This window comes from Candoia aspera, chromosome 5 (genome assembly GCF_035149785.1).
Source record: "Candoia aspera isolate rCanAsp1 chromosome 5, rCanAsp1.hap2, whole genome shotgun sequence".
Taxonomy (NCBI): domain Eukaryota; kingdom Metazoa; phylum Chordata; class Lepidosauria; order Squamata; family Boidae; genus Candoia; species Candoia aspera.
The window spans coordinates 76,022,828-76,045,416 of NC_086157.1; the positions used below are offsets into that span (position 1 = coordinate 76,022,828).

At 37.8% G+C, this 22,589-nt stretch overlaps 1 protein-coding gene across 4 annotated transcripts in view; it reads right to left on the minus strand.

Annotated features, from left to right (window-relative positions):
- Positions 1 to 14,060: 14,060 nt before the first annotated feature.
- PTGFRN (prostaglandin F2 receptor inhibitor) overlaps positions 14,061 to 22,589 on the minus strand; it is a 104,885-nt gene continuing 96,356 nt past the window's right edge. For 3 of the 4 annotated variants that reach the window (XM_063305514.1, XM_063305515.1, XM_063305512.1), the window contains 2 exons: positions 17,043 to 17,348; positions 14,061 to 15,818 (listed from right to left, as the gene is read on the minus strand). In XM_063305514.1, coding sequence (XP_063161584.1) covers positions 15,652 to 15,818; positions 17,043 to 17,348 — 473 coding nt within the window. In that variant the 3' untranslated portion in view covers positions 14,061 to 15,651. The remainder of the gene's footprint in view (positions 15,819 to 17,042; positions 17,349 to 22,589) is intronic. The other variant, XM_063305513.1, reaches the window with a different exon arrangement.

A 22,589-nucleotide genomic window follows, 5' to 3' on the forward strand; every position in this document is an offset into this window, starting at 1 on the left:
TAGTTGTTTTGCAAGATTAAACTACCCACACATGCTGAGTTTCCTCTCTCAACACTGCTAAAGAGAAAGGAGCTCTGTTTTGTTTTTCTCATCTGGACACTTCAGCAGGATATAATTAGACCAGCCAGATCTAGAATGCAAAACCTAAGTAACTCCTAGATGGCAGCAAAGAGATGGAGAGAAATCTCATTCTTTTCTGCCATCTTATGGCCATCTCAGTTTTTGTTGCCCATATCTGATAGCCCTAGAAATAAGAAATAGAACAGTAATTGAGCAGCCATACAAAACTGTGGCACATCGTTAAATAATCTGTCAAAAGTATTATGTGGCTTAATATTGCTTATTTGAGCTCTAGTTAAAAAAAAAAAAGAGCAAAGCACAAACAAACAATACACACAACTACAGTAGTGCTAAATAACCAGCATTACTCTAGCACCCTCTAGGGGTATAAGAATTTATTCTTAACACCAGACTGTTCGTTCAAAACAAATCATGAAACCTTTCAATACAACAACTGGTTAAATTTGAGAATTTTAAAATGAGAGGAATCATATAAAAATATTGGGAAATGCTGCTTGCACCTGAGAAGCAGCATGAAACGCTGGGGGCTGTACACATTTAGAGGCACCTCTGTCTTTTCCAAAAAGAAATGTTCAGCTCTTTTGCATAGGTTATACATAGTTTTGGTTATAATGTAAACCTTATTAGAGATGAGTCTGCTAATGGGGCAAAGTATAGACTGGTAGCTGCACTACTAATATCTGCAATTTTCCCCAAGTGGACGCTCTGCAGACTGTAACCCCAGAGTTCTCAGATGAAAGCTAGGCAGTCTGGAAATTTTGAGATTGTCATCTCAGAACATTTGGAGGATACCAAATGCAGAAAAGAGAAAAAAGAGGTAGGCCTTATATATTCTAAGAGCATCTTAACTTCGTTTGTAAGGGGTTATCCTACCATACTGTTTTAAGAGTATATGGTGCTGCTTTTCACACCAAATCTGTATGTTCTGTATGTTCTCTTCTGCCATGTGGAAAGACTCAACACCCATATGATTATGGAAAGAACATAAATATACTTGGCTGAATTTAACTCCGTTTTTATTATAAACCGCCCAGAGCCTCTCCTTTGCCGGGGAGATGGTGGTGAAAAAAAAAAGACAGACAAATAAATAAATAATCTTCTGCTTTGTCATGAACTTGCTCGGTGCCTTTGGGCAAACAACTCGCTCTCAGACTTAATCCCTACAACTGCACTAGGAGAATAATAATGCTGAGTGTAATTAAACAATGCGCTTGAAAACCCTATATAAACACTGAACACTAGTATCGCAGCTTTGGCTGCAGCAGTTGCAGCAGAATATTACATGTTCAAGAATCACTGACTTACAGTAAACTGCTACTTGGCTTGCTATAAATCACTGTGGGATGTACACCCTTTATTTTCTAGATGGTGACACTTCTATATTTGCATACATTTGCCTGTTTTCGCAGGCAAAACAGCTGTTGATATGCTTGAGAAAGTGTATCAACAGCTGGCTTCTCTGGGCAATGACTCAAGATCTTCAAGTTCTTGAACAAGAAGCTCAGGGTTATCCCTTCCTCTATTTTCTGGAAATGTCTTCTCAGTCTTAAGAGGAACCAGGAAAAGGTGATAGGAAGGTTTAGTGCTGTAAGTGCAGACTTTGGGTGGAGACACCAAGACTCTACCTAGCAGGAAGACATGTAGAAAGAATTGGATTGCATTTATAATTACCTTTTAAAATTAATTATATTACATACATATATTACTTTTAAAAGAGGGGAAACACCAAAAGACGATTGGTCCAACTTTTCACAAGTGAAATCAACTATGCCATTGGTGTGAAAAGCATGACCAAAAACATAGTACCACCAAATATTACTTCCATGTGGTTTTGCCATTATTCTGCATGGATGTTCTCAATTGCCATGTTACTTGGTGATTCACTTCATGGCACTAACCAGATCTTGGAACTCCATAGAATTTGATGAATTCCAAAATATTGTTGATTTTTTTAAAAAATTAAAACTGTAGTAATGAATTCCTAGTCTTACTGTGGAATAGTGGGATGAGATAGCTATAATAGCTTCTGGATACCCACAGGCTGGATAGCAAGTGGCTCATAACTGGCATAGAATTTGATATGAGGCTGGGCTGACCATACATTAGAGCACATAATCATGCCACAGTGTGGTTGTGAAGACAGGAAAGGAGGCATGCTGTGTTGATTTCATAATATCCTTGAGTATCCATCCAATGGAACTCTCCCCTGCCTTTTATTTTTACAGGATTATCTAGTACCTTGTAAAAACATTATCTTCCAGCATTCAGAAGCCCGTTAGGAAGCAACAGGATAAAAGGCACTTCAGGGATAAAATTGCTTGTCTCTCTCTTAACCCGTTGCTACAGACCCTAACAAGATTGGCCAGTTTTGTAGGATCAAGTTTCAGCTTCAGTGACATAAGAATGGGAAAAGAAGCTTGTGGCAATTTGTTCCACTAATTCTTCTCTTCACCTTTTCCCGTAATGATTTGCTTTGGCCACCACTAATAGGCTCATTAAGGCCAAGGCACAGTGAATGCATCACTATATGAATAGATGGTGGTTGTTTCCCTGAAGAAAGAAGTGATGTCATCACTCTTCAAAAAACTTAAAGGACTCAGAGAATTATAACAACTAATAACTTGCTTATTTGCCAAGATGATCAAGACACTGGCATCAGTCCAGCCATAAGCTTTCTCACAAGATACTAATTATATTGATCCATTTCAATCTGGATTACCACCCAGATTGGTCACTCTTGCCAGGTTATCTGTACTGGGAAACTGACAGAGAATGAATCACTTTCTTAGGTTTTCTTGATCTCACTACTGTCTCTTTAATATTCCTCTTTCTAAAGATTCTGTATTCTGGAAAACTGTTCTGATAACGATTGTAACCTTATTAGCATTGTTATAAAGATAAGTGTCACGCAAATATTTAAAATAAACAAATGCATGAATTTGTATGATAGACAGACCTTATCAACAAATTATGCATTCTTTTTCATGAGATAACAGAAAACACATATGGAACTAGCTAAAATTATTGAGAAGCAGAGCTGTGCACTGCATTGGATTCAATCTCCAAAACATTGAATCCAAAGGTTTTCAGACTGCATTGGTGTGCTAATGTAGCAACATCTTAGACCAGCTGCATCTTTTCCTGTGACTGTGCAGCTCATGACTTGAGATCCTAGAAGTGATGTGGGTGCTTTAAAATATTGTAGAGAGATGATGATCTCACCTGCTGACAATATCTACTCTCAGAAGTTTCAGCCCTATTAGGTCCCTCAGTTGACAATCATAATTGCCCCTTCCCCAGTTTTATGTTCTTCTGCTGACTTTCCTTTCTTTGAACCTTAATAGTCCACCCTTCAGGCAACTCCTAGCCCATTCAAGTTTATTCCAGAAAAACGTAATTTATTTGAAGGGACAAGATAGGTATGATTCATTTAGTCTCATTTTTAATAATCTTCTTTGACCTAGCCTTGAAATGGTAGGAAAAGGGTCATAGACAGTAACAACAACAACAACAGCAAAGTGCTGCTGATTATTCATGGAACCAAGCAGTTAAGCTGCTCTCTCTCTTTTTTTTTTACCCAGACTAAATTTGGCACTGTTTGGTAAAGAACTTTCTTTGTAGCTATGTAATTTATTCCAGGCCTTCAAGGCCTGTTTTAAGAGCTGAACTGTCAAGTGTACACAGTCAGAGCTAAATTGAAGAAATCTGTTTTTCATCTTGTGTTAAAGTCCAAACCTATAAAACAATCCAGGACAGATCAGTTATTGAACAAACACTGAATAATTGTTTGAATCCAGCTGCAGAATACTCTATATTGACCTCCTCTCTATGAGATCCATGGAAGCAACTCAACAGGATTAAAGATATGAGAAAGAACACATTGCTTACCTGCCACTGAAGTTCTATGAATTTTCACACATGTCACAGTACCATTTGAAAGCTTCAGAACGGTTTGATGGGTGTCAACAACCAGGCATGGCTCCAGCCAAAACCCTTAACTTTCTAAGCTTGACAGAGCAGATCTAAAGGAACAAGAAGATGTGACAATAGATTATAGAATAGAAAAAAAAAAAGACTGTGGCCTTTATATGAGCATTGGAAAGCTAGGAATAATCAACTGTCCCATCAATAAATAGTCCCAGTACTGCAAAAATGAGGTAAAACCAAAAGCATACCAGATACTCAAAAGAATTTATCAATGTTTTTAATTATGCTGATCGCTGTGGAAAAAAGTTAGGAAGTATAATGTCTTAGTTCAAATGGAAAGCTGAGACTGACTTTGGGAGATGAGTGGAGGAACCACAGGGCAATTTGGCATCAAGGTTAACATACTGAATCTGAGCCAAGATTCAGTATGGTAATGTTGTGAAATAGTTGTTTGTTGTGGAAGCCAACTTAATTTGAAAATGAACAAGATAAACTCCAAATGGTTTGTGTGGAGTAACATCTAACTCAGAAATGCTACTTGGAGTTTTGGGTTGGTATCTACAATTCTGTGGGGTGTATATAGCTAGTGCTGATGTTTAGTGAGAGCCCTGGACATCAGAATGGCAACTTTTTTAAAGAAAAAAGATTGCTGGTCTTTAGTTGAGACATGCCCAGGGCAATGGATTATTTATCTATTTAATCATCAATGTATAGGCCAACTGAATCACAATCAGTACATGTTGCTGCATCAGAAAAAAATATCAAGAAGATAGATGACAGAAAGATGGATGGATGGATGGATGGATGGATGGATGGATGATAGATAGATGCAGTTTATTTTTGCATGACTACATGGTTTTCCTCCTTCAGCAAAGGATCGTTACCTTGTTGTGGCGCTGGAGCTTGAGCAACTCAATGATGCCATGAGCTAAACCGTGAAGGGCCACCCAAGACAGGAAGGTCATGAGAGGTCAGACTAAATGCGATCCCTGAGGAAGGTAATGGCAACCCACCCCAGTATTCTTGCCATGAAAACTAAATGGATCAGTACAACCAGAGATATGTCGGTATACCATTGGAGGATGAGACCCCCAGGTCGGAAGATGGTCAAAATGCTACTGGGGAGGAACAGAGGATGAGCTCAACTAGCCCCAGACGTGATGACGCAGCTAGCTCAAAGCCGAAAGGGCGGCTAGCAGCTGGCGGTGCTGGTGGTGAACGGCGAATCCGATGTTCTAAGGATCAACACACCATTGGAACCTGGAATGTAAGATCTATGAGCCAGGGCAAATTGGATGTGGTTATTGGTGAGATGTCAAGATTAAAGATAGACATTTTGGGCATCAGTGAACTGAAATGGACTGGAATGGGCCACTTCACATCAAATGACCACCAGATCTACTACTGTGGACAAGAGGACCACAGAAGAAATGGAGTAGCCTTCATAATTAATAGTAAAGTGGCTAAAGCAGTGCTTGGATACAACCCAAAAAATGATAGAATGATCTCAATTCGAATTCAGGGCAAGCCATCTAACATCACAGCGATCCAAATATACGCCCCAACCACAGATGCTGAAGAAGCAGACGTAGAGCAGTTCTATGAGGATCTGCAGCACCTACTGGACAACATGCCTAAAAGAGATGTTATTTTCATCACAGGAGACTGGAATGCTAAGGTGGGCAGTCAAATGACACCTGGAAATACAGGTAAGCCTGGCCTGGGAGAACAAAACGAAGCAGGACATAATCTGATAGAATTTTGCCAAGACAACTCACTCTGCATAACAAACACTCTCTTCCAACAACCTAAGAGATGGCTTTATACATGGACTTCCCCAGATGGACAACAGAGAAATCAGATTGACTACATCCTTTGCAGCCAAAGGTGGCGGACATCTATACAGTCGGTAAAAACAAGACCTGGAGCTGACTGTAGTTCAGATCGCGAACTTCTTATTGCACAATTTAGGATCAGACTAAAGAGATTAGGGAAGACCCACAGATCAACTAGATATGAGCTCACTAATATCCTTAAGGAATATGCAGTGGAGGTGAAGAATCGATTTAAGGGACTGGAATTAGTGGATAGGGTCCCGGAAGAACTCTGGACAGAAGTTCGCAACATTGTCCAGGAGGTGGCAACAAAATACATCCCAAAGAAAGAGAAAACCAAGAAGGCAAAATGGCTGTCTGCTGAGACACTAGAAGTAGCCCAAGAAAGAAGGAAAGCAAAAGGCAACAGTGATAGGGGGAGATATGCCCAATTAAATGCAAAATTCCAGAGGTTAGCCAGAAGAGATAAGGAATTATTTTTAAACAAGCAATGCACGGAAGTGGAAGAAGACAAGAGAATAGGAAGGGCAAGAGACCTCTTCCAGAAAATTAGAAACATTGGTGGTAAATTCCAGGCAAAAATGGGCATGATTAAAAACAAAGATGGCAAGGACCTAACAGAAGAAGAAGAGATCAAGAAAAGGTGGCAAGAATATACGGAAGACCTGTATAGGAAGGATAACAACATCGGGGATAGCTTTGATGGTGTGGTCAGTGAGCTAGAGCCAGACATCCTGGAGAGTGAGGTTGAATGGGCCTTAAGAAGCATTGCTAATAATAAGGCAGCAGGAGACGACGGCATCCCAGCTGAACTGTTCAAAATCTTTCAAGATGATGCTGTCAAGGTAATGCATGCTATATGCCAGCAAATTTGGAAAACACAAGAATGGCCATCAGATTGGAAAAAATCAACTTATATCCCCATACCAAAAAAGGGAAACACTAAAGAATGCTCAAACTATCGAACAGTGGCACTCATTTCACATTCCAGTAAGGTAATGCTCGAGATCCTTTAAGGTAGACTTCAGCAATTCATGGAAAATATGCGAGAATTGCCAGATGTACAAGCTGGGTTTAGAAAAGGCAGAGGAACTAGGGACCAAATTGCCAATATCTGCTGGATAATGGAAAAAGCCAGGGAGTTTCAGAAAAACATCTATTTCTGTTTTATTGACTATTCTAAAGCCTTTGACTGTGTGAACCATAACAAATTGTGGCAAGTTCTTAGTGGTATGGGGATACCAAGTCATCTTGTATGCGTCCTGAAGAATCTGTATAACGACCAAGTAGCAACAGTAAGAACAGACCACGGAACAACAGACTGGTTTAAGATTGGGAAAGGAGTACGGCAGGGCTGTATACTCTCACCCTACCTATTCAACTTGTACACAGAACACATCATGCGACATGCTGGGCTTGAGGAATCCAGGGCTGGAGTTTAAATCGCTGGAGGAAACATTAACAATCTCAGATATGCAGATGATACCACTTTGATGGCTGAAAGTGAAGAGGAACTGAGGAGCCTTATGATGAAGGTGAAAGAAGAAAGTGCAAAAGCTGGCTTGCAGCTAAACCTCAAAAAAACCAAGATTATGGTAACCAGCTTGATTGATAACTGGCAAATAGAGGGAGAAAACGTAGAGGCAGTGAAAGACTTTGTATTCCTAGGTGCAACGATTACTGCAGATGCTGACTTCAGTCAGGAAATCAGAAGACGCTTAATCCTTGGGAGAAGAGCAATGACAAATCCCGATAAAACAGTGAAGAGTAGAGACATCACACTGACAACAAAGGTCCGCATAGTTAAAGCAATGGTGTTCCCCATAGTAACATATGACTGCGAGAGCTGGACCATAAGGAAGGCTGAGAGAAGGAAGATCGATGCTTTTGAACTGTGGTGTTGGAGGAAAATTCTGAGAGTGCCTTGGACTGCAAGAAGATCAAACCAGTCCATCCTCCAGGAAATAAAGCCAGACTGCTCACTTGAGGGAATGATATTAAAGGCAAAACTGAAATACTTTGGCCACATAATGAGAAGACAGGACACCCTGGAGAAGATGCTGATGCTAGGGAGAGTGGAGGGCAAAAGGAAGAGGGGCCAACCAAGGGCAAGATGGATGGATGATATTCTAGAGGTGATGGACTCATCCCTGGGGGAGCTGGGGGTGTTGACGACCGACAGGAAGCTCTGGCGTGGGCTGGTCCATGAGGTCATGAAGAGTTGGAAGTGACTAAACAAATAAACAACAAAGACATGGTTTTCCTAGGGCTGCACTGGTTGCTGGCAGCTAATCTAAGGCCATCACTGGCAGCTATTATGTTAACCAAAATTAAATAAAGACAAAACACATAGAAGGGATCGCAAACATAAAAACCACTTTTTGAGATGTTTTGAAAAAGAGAAAAAGCTTTTGCCTTCATTGGGTTCTTCTTGGTTAGCATTTTGCTTGATGGATGTAGTGGAATATTCTACAAATATTCCACTACAGTATTGCTGTACATTACACTACAGTGAAATATAGTATTGCTACTGTTATGAAGATTTAAATTCATCCCTATGAACATGGAACATTATTAGTATTATAAAGCCAACACATTTCATTTCACATCAACCCATTAATATATAAATATTAATATATTACCAATTCTACCCTAACCTAAAGCAAAACTTTTTCTTTGAAGCAGGAATGTGCAACTTTCAACAGTTCATGGGCTGAATCAAGGCCAGTGTGGCATTTTGTAGACCACACTTCAGAAGAGGGGTGCATTAACTGCAAGGCTTGAGCAACCACTTTGGCCCTACCCACTCTGGAAACCTCCACAAGAGATTCAGAGGGATCATTTCTGCACTTCTTTTTATCTTGCTTTAGAGGTGTCTAGGACCAAATGACTGATTTTAAACTAGGAGTATTGAGTGAAAGGACTACTCATTAAGTTTTCTCAGTTTTATCTGCTGTTGTGCATTAGTATGATATTAGTTAAATATTGTCAGTACTGGGATTTAAAACAGCATTAGCATTAAGAAACAACTTTTAAAAATCCAGTTTCCTTGTGGCCTGGATGCTGAAAAAAGTCACAGGTAATTGCTCACCATTTGTCAACCTTTTGATATCATTATGCCTATTTTTCCCCTTTCATTTGATACAAAGGGAAGAAGAATAAACATCCTGTAAATACTATGTAAGAATAATTCTAGTTTTGCTACAGGAAATATTAAATGTTATGGAAAGAAGATGGCTTTTAGTATTAAGTTGGTCTAACTTCGTGAATTTATGCAAGTACTGTATTTAAAACCTAAATAAACAGAAGCTTGGATTTTTATACGAGATTTCTAGAAGCAGATTCAAGGGGAGGACTAATTATTGTTATAGGGGACAAAAGTAATATGTACATTTATCAGTTATTAAACTGTTATTAAGAACCGCAACCTCTGCCTCTTACAAATTGATTGGGTGTATTTTGAAAAGTTGTAAGTTTCCCCAAATAACTCCCCATAAACATACATGTGTGCAGATGTTTGTCCATGCATGCATGTGCATGCACATGCACACACACACAGGATTTTTAGGAATCCAAGGGTATTTTCCATACCTTTGAAGCCAAGGAAGAAATGTTCCCTTTCGTTTATTCTGCTTGGACAAGAGAACGATGTTTCATTAATCCGAGAGATTTCAGTTTCAAACCTTGACTCTTTTTCTCTCATTCATGAGTTTGTAACAGAATGGCTAGTTGAAAGTTTCAGGTGTTACAGACTCATGCAGCCAATCTACATGCAAAGTCTATTTCTGTAGGGACAGTCAGAAGTTGTGTTTAGATTGCAAAATTAGTGTGTGAGATTTCATGAACATAAATTACTTTTGGCATCCTAACAATTAAAGTGAATGAAGAGTAGTCTATACATAAGATTTACCTTCCAAAGTCTGACAGCAACATCTGGAGAGATGTTGGTCTCAGGCTAGGTTTTTGTATGCAACTTATTCATGCAACATACAGTACAACCTGGTTACACATTAACCCATTCTCTGCACCACAATTTGCACAATATATTGAACTTAAACAGGTAGCGGGGGGGGGGGTGACTTAACAAATGTTAGCCCCCTGCCCCCACAAATTAACCAAAGTGAACATTATTAAGCATAAAATATTAGCTGCTAGATTAGTTACTGAACTGATTGTGTTGTGTGAATGCAGCAATAATTCATGTGATTATGCCTAAATATTCAGTATTTGTTCTAATGTAACCTTCCCCAACTTCATGCCTTTCAGATATAGTGAGTAGAAATTCCAGTCCATTTAGTACAACACATCCAGGAGAACCTTCTCCAAGCTTAGGCTGGTGTGCCAGTTGGACTACCTGGGTTGTGATACTTTCGTGATAGTAAGTCACATCCTCTTTATCATGGGTCTTTACTGTAATGTGACCTCTATAGGACTGCTTTTGAAGATCCACAAACTGCAGATGGTACAGAATGCAGCAGTCATGATGTTGATGGGTAAAAGCTATTACTGTCACATAATTTCAATTCTCTGGTTGCTATACTGGCTACCCATTACTTTCTATGGCCAGTTCAAAGTTCTGGTTATTCCCTATAAACCACTACATGCCCAATTCATGTATTAAGGGTTAGAATTAGTGATTGCTCAGGATTCTAACCCCTTGAGAGAGTAACAGAGCATGCTGCTCTGTAGTGGCTCTTCTGTTTTGTAACATTTTATCCATGGAGATGAGCCACATGCCGATTGTTGAAATAGTCCTGTTTTGGTGGGCGTTTGACAACTATTATTGCTGTTGGGAACCTTGGTTGTTGGGTAACCACATAGATACCTCTGGAAGTAAACAAGAAAAATATGGTAATGTGCTGCAGTTTTATGGCAAAGCATTTAATTTCAAAAGCTGAACAGAGATGGGTCAGCTACTACTGATTCTTACTATAGTGATCTGATTTACACCCAGATAGGTGTTGTTTAGTGTGATACACTTATTTAATATTTATTTGATACACAGCTAGTTTACATAGCTGAAAAGTGTTGTGTACAAGGTTAAGTAGGTAGGAATCTACAGTGTGTGGTAGGATGTCTACAATGGCTTATTTACATATATGTAAACTGTTACTTTTAAAGTTACAATAATCATGTTAGGAATTTGCATATACAAAAAAGTCCTGATCTTTTAAAAATACTCTTTCTGTCAATATTACGATACTGTTTTGAGCAATTTGTTTTACTTTTTAATATTACATTATTATTTGATTAAATTTATATTTTGCCATTTCTCTTGCATTAAGTTTGTGTTCATAGAAATTTCTCCCCATTTTATTCCAGAACATCACCAGCGGCCAGAGTTATTCAGTAAACTTGAATGTGTATCTCCTCACATCAGGTCTAATATCTGAACCACTACACCACAGAGCTCTCATTTGCGCTGTTAATAAAGAAACTTTATTTTTTGCTACTGCTCTGTATTTTTAAATGTAGTTTAGTTAGACAAGACTTTCAGAGGACTGTTTTCATTAGAATAGCTTTGTTGAAAACTCTGGATGTTTTTCTTCTGAAAAATGATACCATTGATTGCATTAACTCATGGCTGCAGTCTCTGAAAGAAGACTGAATTTGGGAGGGGGAGGATGAACAGGGGAAAAGACAGATTTCAGTTGCAAAATCAGACATTTAATAGTATAGAGTTTAAACCTCTTCTGTGATAATGCTTCGTACAACGTTCAAACAATGTCCGAAGCAGGGTTTTCAATATATATCATAGCTTCTTCATAGTACAGCTAAATTTCACCGAAGATTATTTCAGACCCTCCCAAAGTTGAGAATGACTTAAGAGTCAAAAGTTTAGTGGAACAGAATTTCCTTTGTTCCTCTTCTGCTCCAACCCTGCATGGCATCTGACTATACTCAGCCATATTTTCAATAGCGTCAATGTCTCATACTGAAAGGGGATTCTGAAAAGCTCAGAACTCTGAAGAAATCCTATACTGCAAATATCTAAAAAATTATTAGCAGCATGTGATCAGGCATAAATATTGGGCTCCAAATAACCTTAAACTGCACATTCAGCTGCAATAAGCATTTGTATTGTAAGGTCTAGGGAACACCTTAATAACATATGGTGGAGGAACAGAACAGACTCCCACCCAATTCTCTATCAAACACAACAGTTTTACAGGTTTAGCTTCCTTATCCATGAGAGAAGCCAAAGTCTACAACTGGGCTTCAGGGTCATTCCATCTAAGGAACTCATAATTTGCCATTTCCCTACAAAGAGAATATATTACAATTCATATGGCTGCCCAAACTTAGAAAACAGGCTTCTATATCAGCTTATCGGTGCCAGGATCTATTTATAACACTTAATGGCATAATAATTTTCTCTGCACAGACATTATCAGTAAGGAAGGGAGGGAGGGAGGCAGTTAGTTCTAGACTACACACATAGGGATTATTCCTTCTTTCTAAGGAAATACCATTGCAGTGTTATCAACAGAATTAATAAAGGATGAGGACTGTCAATACATTTTCAGCACAATACTAAGTACTGCACAGGAGGGAACACACCTCACTGGCAAGAACACTTCTTTTCAATCCATCATTTTGAAATTCTTTTTCATTTGAACAATTCTTTTTCTTCTCTAAATATCATACAAATGTTGGGATATAAATGCAACATACAATAGAATCCATCCATTGGAAAACATATCTAAATGCTGTATCTAAAGCAAAAATAATCTGTTATTCAACACAATAACTTCAGAAGATAGATTTATAAAAAGAGTATTTATTTTTCATATAAAAACACACATTACACAGCATCATTATAACTGTCCAATTCTTATCCTCCAAAGCTGTTCTGAAAACATTTTAAAAATCATCCAGAACTGTGCTTGAACCTTCCCTCTTAAGATGAACAAAAGATATTCCATTTCCTTTATGCAAGATACTTCTGAAAACAAGTCCATTTCACATTCCAAGTGTCCTTAGTTTCCAACTGTGAATTGAAACACCAAAAATGACAAACCAGATCAACAGAAGCCCTTAGGATGCTTGAACTCTTGAACCCACGACTTGCAGCTTTGACAAATATATTGAACATCTAATTGAGTCCCAAACAATTCTTTATCCATCAAGAAACAGAGTGAGTGATCATAACATAGGAGCAAAAAAATTATTTTGGAGATAAAAATATACTTCAGGAATAATATAAAACTGGCACAGTTGGAAAAAGACTGTACTACTTCAAGGTGTAGTTAAAAACAGGGCATGAAGCATCACCTCAAGTCCAAAGGGAGCAACTATGTCCTATTGGCCAATTTATGTTTGGAAGGAATTGCCTTCTCTTTCTGGTCCAGAAGAATGGGCAAAACTAGAGAGACAGGGAATCTGCAATGAATGACAAGAAATCCCTGAACCAAAACAACCCTGAGTTTTTTTCCACAGATAGACAATGTTAATGTGCAACAAGTGCTTGAATAAATTCAAGCACTTTCCTGGGCTCAACTATTCCATAATTATTGCATTTAAATGTGTTTTTGTTTCTTCCTCAAAATGTGAGAACAAAAAGACACAGGAAATAAAAACATGCATGAAAGTATCATTTGTGCTTTACATAATAGTTTCCTTACCACAATTTTTATTCTAGAAATAAGATGTATCAATGTGGAGGTGGAAAACAATCTCAAAAATTGATTCATAATATGAAATGTTAAAGACACAGAGGTTTGTCGACTGGTGTGGTTTGTCAATTTAATTAATATCTAGGGTCATGTCCTAAATGTCAAGTGTGAAACAGTTTGTTATGAAGAAGCCTCTCCAAAAGGAAGATTGGTCAGCCAGCCAAATAATTTGCTAAGCCTCCTAAATAGCTTCAAACTCCAACCACATTGACTCTATATACTCTCCAAGTCACAGACTTGCAGAGAGATTCTGAAACTCTCAAGGTGTAAATCCTTCCAGGAGCATCCATTTGGATATCCCAAAATTACAGGTGCAATCTTATGCTTACTTGATTAGGACTGGGCAGTGCAAATCAGGACCATAACACAACAAAGGGGAAACCAAATCAGTCTCCAGCTGATATTGTGTAGCTAAAATGAAACAGTTCTCTAATAATACTGCTTGAAGCTCCCACGAGAGATGTTCCCAATGAGACTTATTCTGAAGTTTAAAACTGGAAGTGGATTTTCAAAAAATTATAAATACACACCGAAGTCAATGCAAGCTGAATGGGTATTTATGCACAATGAGTGATCTGTACACATTCTTCCATGTTCTTAGATGAATATACAGAAAGGTCAGCAGTAATCATTGTTCAAACTATATGCATGTCTTCAACATGTGTACAATGTCCATTCAACTCACATTACACCAGTATATTTGAAAGATCAGCTAACACTTGCTATTCAACTTGAAGCATTTTTTTAAAAAAATGGTTCATATGTCTTTACTTCAGTATAATCACTTAGCTTGATTCAAATCATATTATGTTTAAAGCATAATGTTTTCATTATACTTTTCTTCCAACTTCTTATTGCTTAAAAATACTAGCTGTGCTTGAAGATGGACTGCCCTAAATCACAGGACAACTTCATGAAACTAGGATAACAGTGTGTGGAAGACAAAACCTAGGTCTCTCTGTATTACAGCACCAAAGAAAAGCTCTGCAGGAAAAAAAAGTATCACCATCCAAGTGAGTACACAAAGGATACACTGAAGGGCACAGCGTATGTCCCTTGGCACTGTGTCATGCACAAAGAAACATCTGGGAAATAGGCATTTTCCCTTACACCTATCCTATCCTTTTCATCCATCCTTTCCACCCATACCCCGATTCAAGTTGCAATGTCAGAGTCTGGCTGAAGTGTGCAAGCAGGGAATCTGATCGTTTGTTTGCTGACCAAAAAGGATCCATGGCAGGGTGCACTTGACTTTTCTACAGTTCATTCCACATGACTGTTTGGATCAGGTTTTTTGCCTCAAATTAGCCATGCTTGGATAAAGAGATTTCTAGATATTTGGGCCACTGAATTAGAGAGCAATGTCATATTCATAAGAACATTTAGCAGTCTCCATCCAGTTTCTGAGGTGTAAGTATTCATTACGTAAAACCCACCAGCACAGTGAGAAGCAGCAGGAAATCTGACAATACTCTCTCTAGAAACTTAAGATGCAGGGCACCAAGTCTGAAGCATATCTACCTAAAAGAGAACTATTGTGCTATAAACCAGAACGGGGTGGACACTGTAAGAGCAGGCTTGTACAACAGTACATTTTCTAAGAAATCACTTTGTAAGGCTGCTAAAGCAGCGACATTTTTAAAAAAATAAAAAAACTGAATTCCAATCTCACCTGTAAGACACAAGAGGGATTTTCCGTTAGATATATCTAAAGCACAGAAACCTTTCCTTCCTTCTCTAGAGATGTTTGCTAGAGGTCACTTAGTTATAAGGCAGACTTTTTAATCTTATGCAAACGATTTCAATTCCACCCTCCTATTAAACAAGCAAAGGTTTTTGCTTTAAATCACAACTCTTGGTAGTGAATCTTGTTTAAATATCTGCTGGAAAAGAATCTGTGCAACAGGGTTTTTTTTGAAATAGCTATCCCCATAAAAAGTGCCATTGGAAAAAGAGCTAAATGCTGACAAACACATCATGTGTTCTCAGTGTGAAACATTGGTAGAAAAGGCAGCTCCAGATCCAGAACAAGATCAGATGGTTGTCAGGGCATTTTGGTTCACCACACTCAAGTCTGGGCCTTCCAAAATCCCTCCCTCCCCAAAATAAGGCCATCCATCTCTCCTGTTCGTTCAGTCCATTTCCATAGACATAAGGCGGCGGCGCTCTCGCCTCGTTTCTTGAACTTCCTTCTTGCAACACCAACGGGAACTGCAATATCCAATTAGACAGGATAAAAGTCCAATAACTGTAGATAGGCCAATGCCAATCAATAGTGGAAGCTTGAAAGCATTCAGCACTGAGAGTGAGAGAAGGATAAAAAAGTAATGTTATAGACAAATCACATGGACCAACATTTTTTTTTTTTGGTATGAAAATAGAAGAAAGATATTTCTAATCTAATAAGAATGGGATTTCTTTGTGTTATTTGTTGAAAGGATCTCTCTTTAGTCCTTCTTTTCTTCTTATTTGAATTTGACCTGGACTAAGGCTGCGAGGAACATTCATAAGGGTATTAATAGAGTTTAGCTTTTAGCTAAAAGAGTTTAGCTTTTAGCTAAAAATGCTGACAGTTATCCTTACTTAAAGCCTGTAACAAAACTTTAAAGCAAGATTCAAAGAAACTTTCTTCCAACTGAGCCCTTGGACAGTTCCATCTGCCATGAAAAAAAAGCATCAACAGGTCATTTAAAGTTAACAGGCTATAATGTCTCTAACGAAAATTTATTTGGAAAATGGAATATGCACTGCTCTAGATATTTCATATCCAATATGATTGAAACGTTGTTTACTGCAGACTAATTATGAAATTGAATTGTCATTCCTAGTCATGCAAGAGATTTACAATGACAGTATTTGTAAGATAGGCCATCTACCACTAAGAATGAAAACTGTATATGACCGTTCAACCAGCTCTGTCTAAAACTGTGGAAATCTCTATTCCATTTGTTTCCTTTTCCTGTAAAGGAAGCTTCTGTTTTTCTATGTAATTTGGGGAAGTTTTTGAATTAATTTTGTAGTATTTTTGAGGTTATTTTATTATTACAAGATACTGTGGAGGATACTGAAATTGCTGTTATTGTTTTACTTTTCTTACACATCTGTCCAACATTCTTTATCACACCTCCCACTCATATTTACTGATCTGAAAAGTCTTATGGTAGAAATTGTATATTGCCTTGGAATTTTACTGAGTTATGGGAAATCAGGGAGGATGGATACTTATTAGTAGAGAGAAGTTTGTACAAGGAGAGGCACATAGAGCTTGTCTACCTTGCAACTGAAGGTTGAGGGTAGGGAATTCTTAGTAAAAAGGTAAGATTTCTGCCTCTCATCTAATCACACTCAACCCTTTTTCTTAGAAAAAACGGCAAGCATTTTTTTCCTTATCAGACTGCAAAATATAGTAAACATAGAGGAAAGATTTCACATATCATCTTTTCTACTAGACCATATTTGTTGCTGCTACATGAAAGAGAAAATCCTGGCAGAAAGTTAATACATTTTCAATGAGTACCCTTACCATCCATCTTCACAGTTACAAGAATTGGTTTAGATTTGATTTCCTTCTCCTGTTGCCAAACACCTGCAGCTGACCGCACCCAAGGAGTTACCAAGCAGAAGTGGTTGCCAAAATCATGATCTTCACAGCCATGAACTCTAAGCCGGAACTCCAGAGGGGAAATTTTTTCTAAGCTGAGATCACTGCTCCCATTTCTTCTTGCCTGTGTCACTATCCCTTTCCGATCTAATGAAGCTAGGAAAACAGGTTCTTTGTCCATTGCAAAAGAGCGCATGGCAAACCAGGAGACATCAAATGACATGTCATCTGGAAGTGGAAATACAAAAACAAACCCCAAAATAAGAGCAGGTATAGTAACCACAGTTCTTAATTGAATTCTTAAATAATTTTAGGAAGGCACAGAAATTCCTTTTTGTCCTTCAAAGAGCTAACTCTACTGAATTGCACAAACTTAGTTGCATTCAGTGTATGATCGATAATTTGTAGGGTCTTTTAAGCAATAACTTCAATTCTAAACTTCCTATATGTAGAATACAGGATTAAGAGGATTTGTATAAAGAACTCTTCCTGGATCAATGTTTTCAGGCAAAGCGTCATGGAGAATAGCAGCTGAGCCATTATTTCATAAATAACTCCACTGCACTTATTGCTCCACCAAGCAAAGGTCAACTTGAAGTCACCACCCCTACAATTACTTTGTTCCTGCCCCTTCACTTGAAAGGTTAGGCCTTTCCCTCAATATTCCAGTAGACTGTGTAGACTGTATTATGTTTTTCCTTACTGTCATTACCCTTTTTTTCTTGTAGGATAAAAATATTAGGAGATCACAGAGCAATCTGTGAGTAGTTAAAGATAGCATTTCCACACCATGAGCAAGAATTTAACTCAAGCTGGTTCATCAGAAGCTACACACTGAATTATGGGTATGTTGTTGTTGTTGTTCAGTCATTAAGTTGTGTCTGACTCTTTGTGACCCCATGGACCGTAGCATGCCAGGGTACTTTTGTAAGACCTTAACATTTGTATAGCACTTCCAAATATTCAGAATGTTTCATATGCACTATCTAGCTAGAATCCTTACAGCCAATCTGTAACATAAATAAGTTTCATTATCCACCTGACTGCAGATGTGTCAGGAATGGGACTAACGGAGTTGGCTTATCAAAGGCTACCAAATAAATTGATGATATTTGAATTGGGAATGTCAAAGACCAACACTTCAATATATTCAGGGTAAAATATATTACTTCTTTCAATATAAGAAGTCAGGTTCCACATCCAATTTATGTTGTTGTTTATCCTCCAAATCCATTGGTTTAAGTTACCTGTAAGAACATCTTCTTTCACATGTACCTGTCCAAACTTCTTCAAGCTTTGCCAAGAATGATGTGAATGTGGCTTTGGAAAAATCTTTACAGAGATACACCTGGAATCTTCTTTGTAATTTGTTCAGCATCAAGTAAAAATCTTTTGTTAGGGGAGTGGTTTTAAATTACTATGTTTGAAATCTCAATTAGAGTTTTTTTAATGTATCTTTACAACTTCTGTTTTTATATTTCTTCTGCTCCTGACTTTATGTTTGTTTTTATTTTTAAAATGTGTTGTGCATACTTTTTTATAAGAACCCATGCAAAACATATGTAACTCAGAGGCATACAAATGTCATAAATACATCGTATTAGTTATATAGCATTTTCTCCATACATTAATGCTTTAGTTACTTGTTTGCTCATCAAACACAGACAGCAGCCTTCCCCTTAAATGAAGGTTGATTCAGAGTTAGCATGTCCCATTATGCACTAATAGCTTGCTGTACCATTGACCCAATTCAGATAACCTTTTACTTTCATATGTACATAAGGTATGTGTCACCATATATGCCAATTTTACTAGAGAATAAGCTCCCAAGACCCTAGACTGACTTCTACCTCAAACATAGGATGACAACTAGTCAGAACCCATCAGTTTCTTGTATTTTCAATATGAGCTATTTTAATAAATCCTTGAGCAGATCTATAGTTTTAACCTCATTAGGCTGGTAGCTGTTGTTGGAAGTTTAATTGTTGCACTCAATGTAGAATCTCTTGGTGCATCCCAGTGTAAGGTGGAAATCAAATGTGAGGGCTACTCTGAATAGATTTGCTACACTACAGCATTTGTAACACTAACCTAGAGCTTAGAGGTCATTATTACAATCTGTGAATACAAATATGTGGTCCTTGACAGCAGAATGGCTTCAACTGCATTTGCTCCATTGTGTGTATGACAGCCTTATGAGGAATATACTGAACTTGCATGTTATTCAAATACTTTAAAGGATACTCAACTGATGAAAGGTGCTTAATTCTTATTTTATTTTTGTTAAATTCCCTACTTTTCCATCCTTCAAGTGGCTAACTAGAAATTATATAGTATACTATTAAAATCAAATTTAAAATGTAATATAACAATTAGGACTATGCAATATTTTGGTTTTGACAGGGAAAGGGTCTTTTGCAATGTGCAGCACTGTAAATGCAGTATCTGCCTACAGCTCATTAAAGCAGCCAAGGCTGTTTCCAGCATTGTATGTTTTAATGAGTCACAAGCAAAGGCTGCGCTCCCACCGCTGTGTGTTCCAAAGCAGCACTTCCAACTGAATTTGGAGGACTGCACAGGCTAATAGAAATCAAATAAGAGCAGTTACAACAAGATATTAATTCAATTTGTACAGTATTAAATAAAGTGAAGGGGAGTAGGTTTACTGAAAATATGAAACTTCCTCTATCCTAACAAAATGCTTTCAGAAGTGCTCTTACTCTAGAAGACTGTACTGAAAGATCCCCAAATTAGAAATCCCTCCATTCACTTGGGGAGCCAGGAATTATTTAGTTATCTATTTAATTATCAAGTTGCAACTACAGCATATTTGTTTACAAAGAATGACAAAGACCACAGACCAAGCTTTTTATGAACTGCATAAAGATTATAGAGACAGACAGATATCATAGAAGAAACTTGGACCTAAGATATTCATAGAATTCACACTGCTCTATTTCAACCCCCCACCCCACCACAATACTCCCACAAACAAACAAACAAACAAACAAACACATATTTTATGTTTAGCACAAATTGCCTTTGATGGTCTTTGATGCTTTGAAACACTGTAATGGTCCCAAGTCATATATCAACCATAGTTCTTGTAATTATGCTGATAAAAAAAAACTTACTATAAAGATTCCCAATGCTTCTTTTCCAATCAGACTATAGGCCCAGTTATTTGAGTGCCACTTGTCTCCAGTTTTTTCTGGAGCAATCAGGCAGAGTAGGTATGTTCCAGGTCCCTTTGCTTAAGCAGTGTCATCTTGTGGGGCCCAGGAAGCATGCCTTCTTTGTCAGATTGCCTGCTGTCTAGAATAATATCCCCCCAGAGATCTGGATGGTTCCCACCCAGACATTATTCAGGGAGCTATTAAACATCTAGTTATTCTTTGCTTCAGCTCGTGTAGGATGGACTTTCTTTGGTTTTATGTTGTTTATGGGGCTGTTCATGATTCTTTTTTGGTTTTTGCTTTACTTTTTTATTTTGAATTCTAAGCTGTCCAGAGTGATTGGGTTTCAAGTAGCCTATATTATATGAATGAATAAATATTGTAGTACATGAAAGCTGAGTTAATGAATGAGTTACTTCATTATTGTACAATGCAGTCTTATGCATAACTGCTTGTGAATAAGGTTTTTGACTAGGATTTAATTCTAAGTAAACATGAATATCATTGTGTTGCAAGAATTTATGCTGGCATAGTATCTTCAAAGTGTGATGTGAGAGTATAATCAGGCTAAGATTTAAATGTATCTGTAACTGTATGTTTTTGGCAAACCACTAAGATATTTATTTATACCACTTTAATCATAACTAAGTGGTAGATAGTCAACAAGATACATAATTAATACAGTAACAATAAAACGATTGATTGTAATAATCTCAGCCAACAACAGACATCATTCATAGTGTTGCATCTCACTCAGATGAACACATCTGTTTACATAAGGCCTTCTGGAATAATTCATTTTCTACATTTTCTAAAAGACTGTGAGGGAAGGAGCCATCTCTGGGAATGAGCTATTCCATAGGAAAAGAGACTCTCCAAATAACAAGTGCCCTTCTCCTGCTGGATAGTCCAATAAGGGGAGACCCTTAGTAGGCATTCTCTTTACTGTGCACTGGACAGCAAATTGTACCCAGAACAGGTGGCCTCTAGATACCCAAACCACAAGCCATATTGGGCTTTCTGGGTGATAACCAACATTTGAATTTAACTCAGAAAAGAACTGATGGCCAGTTCTGCTCCTGTAATAGTGATATAATATAGCAATAGTGGGCCTGTCCTGTTACTATTTTGAAGCTGAAGTTTCCGGTGCTTTTCCAGACAGCTCCATTTAAAGCAAATGATACCGCAGTCCAGTTTAGGGGTGACAAGGCATGAGTGACTGTATTCAGCACCTCCTTTTCCTGTACTGGTCCACCAGCTGAAGCTGGGTAAAGGCTTTCCTGGCCAAGGCATCCACCTGGTCTTTCAGACTCAGCCTGATCATTTAAGGGGAATGCAACCCCTCCAGAGCCCAAGTTGTAAAGTCCAAGAATTAGTGAAAAATAGAAGTACAAGGAGCTTTCACAAATAATGGGCAAGCGGAAGAAAATATCTTCCAGCACGAATGCAGCAGGTACTTTAAAAGTAGCCCTCAGAATACCTGTCTTTATCAGAATTATCTCAATAGGCATCTGAATTTACCATTTTCAGTTGTAGAATAAAACAGAGCTTATCAGAGAAGACTCTAAGCCACACTCTCCACTAATCTCATCTTTGATTTAACAATAATGTGTTAACCCAAGCACCCCCACCACCACCACCTTTAAGAAGAGAGAATTAGATATGGCAGCTTTTTTTTAGGTTAAATATCCTTCAAATATTATTATATAAACATATAGTTTTTATGACATTTTCATACATTTTATAGGCATCTGGAAATGTAGACAAAATAAAAACAGGTGCAGCAATGAAAACACAAATCAAAACAAGATGTAATGAGTATTCAAGAAAGAACCTGCTGGATTTGATATAATTCTTATACTAATGGACTTTGAAAGAGATGGCTAGAGCAGTTTCTATTTTAAGAGTTATGGTGTGTAATATTCTGGAACAACTCTTGCTAATATGTTGCTAAAGAGGAAGGAAAGGTGCCATATGCAACCATTTAAATCTCAAAATCATATGTATAGGACAAACTATGGTCCAACAAAACTCTTTATGTAAGGGACACTAGAGTGATCAATTGAAAACATGTATTTATTTGACATGCAAATTTAAGCCTACTAGTCAATCAGCCTTCATAATTCTGAGGTCCATTTCCAGCTCACCTGTTTAGCACCTTGCACATTCTAGGTGTCACTGCTGAATCATAATATGGAGATCATTTACATTTTAACAATGTTTAAGGATGTATCAACATTTTTATATAAGCCTTTGACAGAAAGCAAATGGGAAAACAAAAGAGTTGATTCTC